Source organism: Cebus imitator, unplaced genomic scaffold (assembly GCF_001604975.1).
Source record: "Cebus imitator isolate Cc_AM_T3 unplaced genomic scaffold, Cebus_imitator-1.0 Scaffold25, whole genome shotgun sequence".
Classification (NCBI taxonomy): Eukaryota; Metazoa; Chordata; class Mammalia; order Primates; family Cebidae; genus Cebus; species Cebus imitator.
Window position 1 is genome coordinate 9,316,482 of NW_016107340.1, and position 6,000 is coordinate 9,322,481.

The 6,000-nt window shown below is 37.3% G+C and overlaps 1 protein-coding gene across 15 annotated transcripts in view; it reads right to left on the reverse strand.

The window, feature by feature from the left end:
* SOX5 (SRY-box transcription factor 5) overlaps positions 1–6,000 on the reverse strand; it is a 1,018,145-nt gene that overhangs the window by 14,890 nt on the left and 997,255 nt on the right. For all 15 annotated transcript variants that reach the window (XM_017522805.2, XM_017522797.2, XM_017522806.2 and 12 more), the window contains one exon: positions 1,441–1,549. In XM_017522805.2, the coding sequence (XP_017378294.1) occupies positions 1,441–1,549 (109 nt within the window). The remainder of the gene's footprint in view (positions 1–1,440; positions 1,550–6,000) is intronic.

Sequence of the window (6,000 nt, forward strand, 5' to 3'; positions counted from 1 at the left end):
GAATCCAACTGAATGAAATTCAGTCTTGATAGAATTATGTGTTTCAATGTGCAGGTTTGTTTAATCCCTTGACTCGTACAGACCTGGTCTTAAAAGTAGAATTGGCCCAAGGCAAGGAGTAGAGAGCTGTGTATACTGGAGGGTTCAAGGGGACCCTCTCTTAAAATGTGCATCTCACTGGTTTGCCCTGGTGTACTCTTTTCTGTATGTAGGGAACTTGCCCGTAATAGTAACAAAGTTGAGAGCTGTGCCACCAAAGGAACGCTTAAAAAGCATGGATGTTACCTGACAGTAGGGCGATGTTCCCAGTCAGGGTACTTTATAAGAAGAACAGGACTTTCTTCTTTTTCCCTCTTTGCTATGCTATTAAAAATCAGAGTATCAATTTAATTTGTTGTCACTGTGGATGTTCAGAATGTTCAGAGATGATACAGAAAACAGAAGTCTGGAGGCCTATGAGAGGGGAGCATAAAGCCGTGCAGCTGGATTCTAGTTAGGTTACAGAGAGTTGGCAGGGCACTTGACTATGCAATACATAACACTGGAGAGAACGGTTCCAAAATGTAAAAAAAAAATCCTGGAAATGTCCTCTGAGCCATGTATTCTGGTTAGGGCTTGACAAATGGAAACTTAAGAATGAGCTGACAGAGACAAAATTCTGAAAATGTTTGTTTTGTGTACAAGAAAAAGGGAAGTGGGGCTGCGTGCAGCAGCTCATGCCTGTAATCCTTGCACTTTGGGAGGTTGAGGTGGGAGGATCACTTGAGCCCAGGAGTTTGAGATCAGACTGGACAACATAGTGAGTCCTTGTCCCTACAAAAAATTCACACACACACACACACACACACACACACACACACACACACACACACACACACATGCTGGGCATGTTGGCGTGCACCTATAGTCCTAACTGCTCGGGAGGCTGAGGTGAAAGGATCACTTGAGCCTGGGAAGCTAAGGCTGCAGTGAGCTATGACTGCATTACTACCCTCTAACCTGGGCTACAAAGCAGGACTCTGTCTCAAAAAAGGAAAAAAAAAAAAAAAAAAAAAGACAAAGAAGGAAAGAAATAGGGAAGGGAGCGATGGGGTAGCTGGTGATTAAGGGCATTTGCTTTAGAATCATGCCATCTCAATTCAATTCCTGCCTGTGGCGCTTAGAGCTCTGTGACCTGGGGAAAATGCTTCAAAACTCCTGAGGCTCAGACTCTTTCTCTGCAATAGGACTTATCATAGGTTGACTAGGAATTAAATGAGATGATTCATGCAAAGCACTCAGCAGGGTGCTTAGCACATGGGAACTGCTCAGTATACGTGACCTCTTATTGTAATGATCAGGTATGAGGTGGATGTCTAGTCTATTTTTTAGCAGTTTTAATTGACACTAAATAGACACTTTTGTGCATTATTGGAATACATATGAACAATTTTCACAAACCATCAGAATCTCCACTCAGATTGAAATCCATCATTGCATGGCTAAATTTTCCTTCTTCATTCTGTTTAACTGCCAGTTGCTGAGTCAGACTCTCCAGTGTTGTTTTTTCCTTTAAAAAAATTATAATAAGAGATCAGTCTAGGAATTATAATTATTTGAAGACATTTTATTTTCTAGCTTCTGGAAAGGATGCAATGTTGATTTATTCACCTTTGCACTTTCAGCATATTAAGCTGAAGTCATTAAGGGAATGATCATCAGGATTTTTGAAGGAACTCCGATTCTCATAGCCCCAATAAAGTCTTGGTGTTTGGGTTTGGTATGCCTAAAGGATATATGCGGGGATCCTTGGAGATAACCTTCCCAAATCACAAAATGTCCATAGAAATTTCATGGAAGCAACCTGTTTAACATTTGGAATGTCTGCTTTATTTTTGGCTAGACAGTAGAAGTATAGGAGTGGCATGGAGCCCAGAGAAAGTCTTCCAATAGTCAGGTGACCAAATAATAGAAACACAATTCACAGTAGTGCCCTCTGGTTGCCATCTTCCCAAATGCCATCTGCATTCCTCATGCAAGGGTAATGAAGACATTTAAATATTCATTGCTAATTGCTTGTCAAGTCTCTGTACATCCAATGTGAGTGCCTGCTACTTGGACCACAATTTGATTTGGATTACTAAGCCAAAATATTGAGTTAGCGAATTATTTGAGATACAAATATACCAAAATTAGATCTACAGAGACATCAAGTTGTTGAAGCATGCAGTGCACGATTTACATTCATGGAGAACATGGCATTACAAAATAAATTTTTTTCAAGAAAAATATAATGCTTAATCTAAACCACATGAGACATGAAATGACTGTCAAATTAAGAAGTTGGGTGACTTAGGAACGGAAAAAGCATGTAATGAAAGGTTGGTAACTTTCTCTTGAACTCACTAGCACTGCTCTGAGGATGTAGTTCCAAAACAGTTTTAAGAAAAGCATCCATTGGATCTCGTAACATTGTCTCAAGTTTCTGTATAATTATTCACCTCATTTCTGAGGAACATAGTCATGAATCATACTAGTGAACCACATACACTGCAGATCTGCTATTGACACAATAAAATGTTTCCAGAAAGTAATCAATGATTTAAGATAACTGTGTTACAGGTAAAGGGCCCAACTCATGTTCCCGTGAAGAATTAATAAGATACTGAAATTCTTAACACAGTACTTGCTTTATCTCAATGAAGTCTCTGACAATGTGACAATTATACATACTACATTAAAAATTCTCTTAAGTTAGTGGCCTTGAAACTCCTGTACTTTATTCATCAAAGTATGTACATTATTTAATGGAAAACTATTTTTAAATTGTCAATCGGTATAAAACATGTAGAGAAACTGGAGACAAAATAGTTTATATGAACTTGGTTCTATAGAATTAAATGGTATTAAAGTTGAAATAAGTTAAGTATTTAAAACTGTAGAATCTGACTCGATTTGTTTTGTGTGTGAAGTTGTTGTTTTCAGCTGCTTTATATGTTTTGGATGTCTTTCGCTGAGAGAGTCGGCTGTATATATTCAGCTGAGCTCAGGAGCATCAAGGACACCAGCTTAACAGACTTTCTTTACAGTAAATGTAGCTGTTAAAACAAAAGACAGTTACATTAAAAAAAAAACACGCACACACATTCCATCAACATGATCTGATAGTCCTCGGTCAATGTAGACTTTACTGTACTCTCTTTGAGGAATGTACTGGGCTTGGATCACCTCTCAGCCTTTGATTTAACAGTACAGGCAATAATACTACATATTTGCTAGAGAGTTTTCCATTCTGAAGCAAGTTCTTTCAAAAAGAAAGAGCGAGATGAACTCAATCAAAGTAGAAAAAGAATGACACATTAAGCAACTTTCAAGGTTCTGAGTTCAGCTCTACAGATGCTGTGCTGTCTTACCAGGAGACTAAAATTAATAAATATGAGTGGGAAAGTCACACGCAGTTTTTACAGTAAGTAACTTATAACTATCCACCACTAATGCACACTTGGGGAAGTCACACTCAGTTTTTACAATAAGTAACCTGTAACTATTCACCACTAATGCACACAATATTAATAAACAATCCAATTAGCTACCCCAAAGTGAAATTTACTATGCTTCTAAGAGGATGTCAGTGGGACACAGTGGAAGTCAGCCTGGTAAGCTGTACTTTCTCATAGCCCTCTGTATAGTAATTTAAGCTAACAGACATGTGAACAGGAAAAAGGGGAAGCAACTGCAGGAATTGGAGCACGTGAGGTATGCCTTTAATTAAAACACATCACAACAGCATGTAAATCAAAATGATAACATTGCCACATTTTTTAAAAAAGTATGGACAATAAATTCAGAAGACAAGGAAACTCATGTGAGGAGGAGATAATCAACAACTTAAGTGAAAAATAATTATCATATAATTCCATATGAAAACTGATCCTATAAAGTTGATATATAGTACTTATATACAGTACTTATGTATCAATATGTGGTTATGTGTCAAGGCAATATATTGAACCACCAAAAGAATGCATTAGATTTAAGAATAATTCTCAAAAGTTTAAATTCAATTGAATGGCATATAAGAGGAGAAAGAATCAGACAAATGTTACTATAAAGCAGAAGAGCTGACATACTAGAAAAATCTCTCCTACTCTGTTCTTTCAGTCCCACCTGTCTCCAGCCATCACCTCCCTGAAAGAGTTCACCTATGCACTATCATGTATAAAGCTCAGCCATTTGAGATTCTGTTCTATGGGTTAAATGTTTCCTTTTCTAAAAGTGTCTTTTCATAAGAGCAAATACTGTAGGAAAAGGTAATATTTTGATTCTCAAAGTTCTTCTAAATAAATTAATCTTTTCAACTAGAGGCAGCTGGAACCTTTCAGGTATGAAGAGAGTTAAGTGGGAACATGTTGAAAATGGGAAACACCAAAGAAACTGATTTTAGGAAAACAGAAATAAATGTTGATGGGCACAAGTGACAATTTTTACCAATCTTACGATCTTAGCTCTGACTGGCTCTGATAAAAATCACGTTAGTCAAAAGTTTGTGCAGAAAAATAGCATCCCATTCCCCCATTTAAAGACAAGTATTCTGGAACAAAAATGGAGCACAGCACTTAGGAATGCTGATCTGAAAATGACAAGACTCATTAGTCTTCTCTCCTTTACCTTCTTTTTATTAGAAAGATAGCAAAAAAAAAGAAGAAAAGTAAATACATTTAAAGGAATACTTGCCAAAATTCTAAATGCACTGAATGATCTCAGAATAGAGGGCACAAAGAGATTAATTACAACAAAGCAGTCAAAACGCAAAAGTCCTGAGGTAAGGACCCAACAAGATGACCTGTATGCTTTCTCTCTTGAATAAGAAGTAGCAATGGGCTAACAACTAGATTTTCTTTGCAAAAATGAGTCTTGTATGTCTAATCACGTCTTTAAAACTCTGCAGGTTTGCTGAGATCAAGGAGAAACATTAGGTTAAGTCTGTTTAAAAACAGACTTGAAAAAAATCTGATTTTATGCTGACTTGAAGAAAGATCCAAGTGAACCGTATAATCTACAGAAGAAAGTTGTAGATCACATCATTTCCTGGGTGCAAATGAATAACTCCAAAATCTGACATACAGAGAATTATTATTAATGTATTAATATTCACTTGGTATCTAGTGTTATGCTCTGTGACTTATTGAAAGACTTGCATAATGGAAAACAGCATGTATACTGTTTGCATATAATCCCAGGCTGTGGTGGAAATCAACAATGAGAGCCAAGAAATAGCTAAAGAAATATGGACACTTCGTTGTTTGGAAGTGGTCAGTATCAATTCATACTTCTAAGCCAAAACCATTCTGAATGGCAAAAGGCCACAGGGATTCATGGGAAGAGGACATTTTTGAGGTTAGAAAATAATGAGTTTTGGCAACAAGAATATTACATTTTAGCCAAACTCTCTGCCATATATATTAGCCATACTCCTTTAGACAAATCAGTCATCCTCCTTGAGTCCCATAATCCTAATTTGTAAAATAATAGTAAAACGTGTTAGATTATCATTAGTTTGAAGATAAATATACTTTTAATATTATTTTTAAAATGTCAACGGGGAAAATTGAAAAGACAAGGGATCTAATGTAAGAATTACAGAAATAGTTAAATTTGAGTATTAAGTAGTCTGTTATGATTATAAACTCTATTCCGTATGACCAAATACACATTACAAAAGAGAATTTTGCTGGGCATGGTGGCTCATGCCTATAATCCCTGTGCTTTGGAAGGGCGAGATGGGTGGATTGCTTGACGTCAGGAGTTCAAGACCAGCTTGGCCAACATGGCGAAACCCCATCTCTACTAAAAAAATACAAAAATTAGTCGGGCGTGGTGGTACATGCCTGTAGTCCCAACTACTCAGTAGGCTGAGGCAGGAGATCGCTTGAACCCTGGAGGCGGAGGTTGCAGTGAGCCAAGATAGCGCTACTGCACTCTAGCCTGGGTGACAGAGCCAGACTCTGTCTCAAAAGAAAA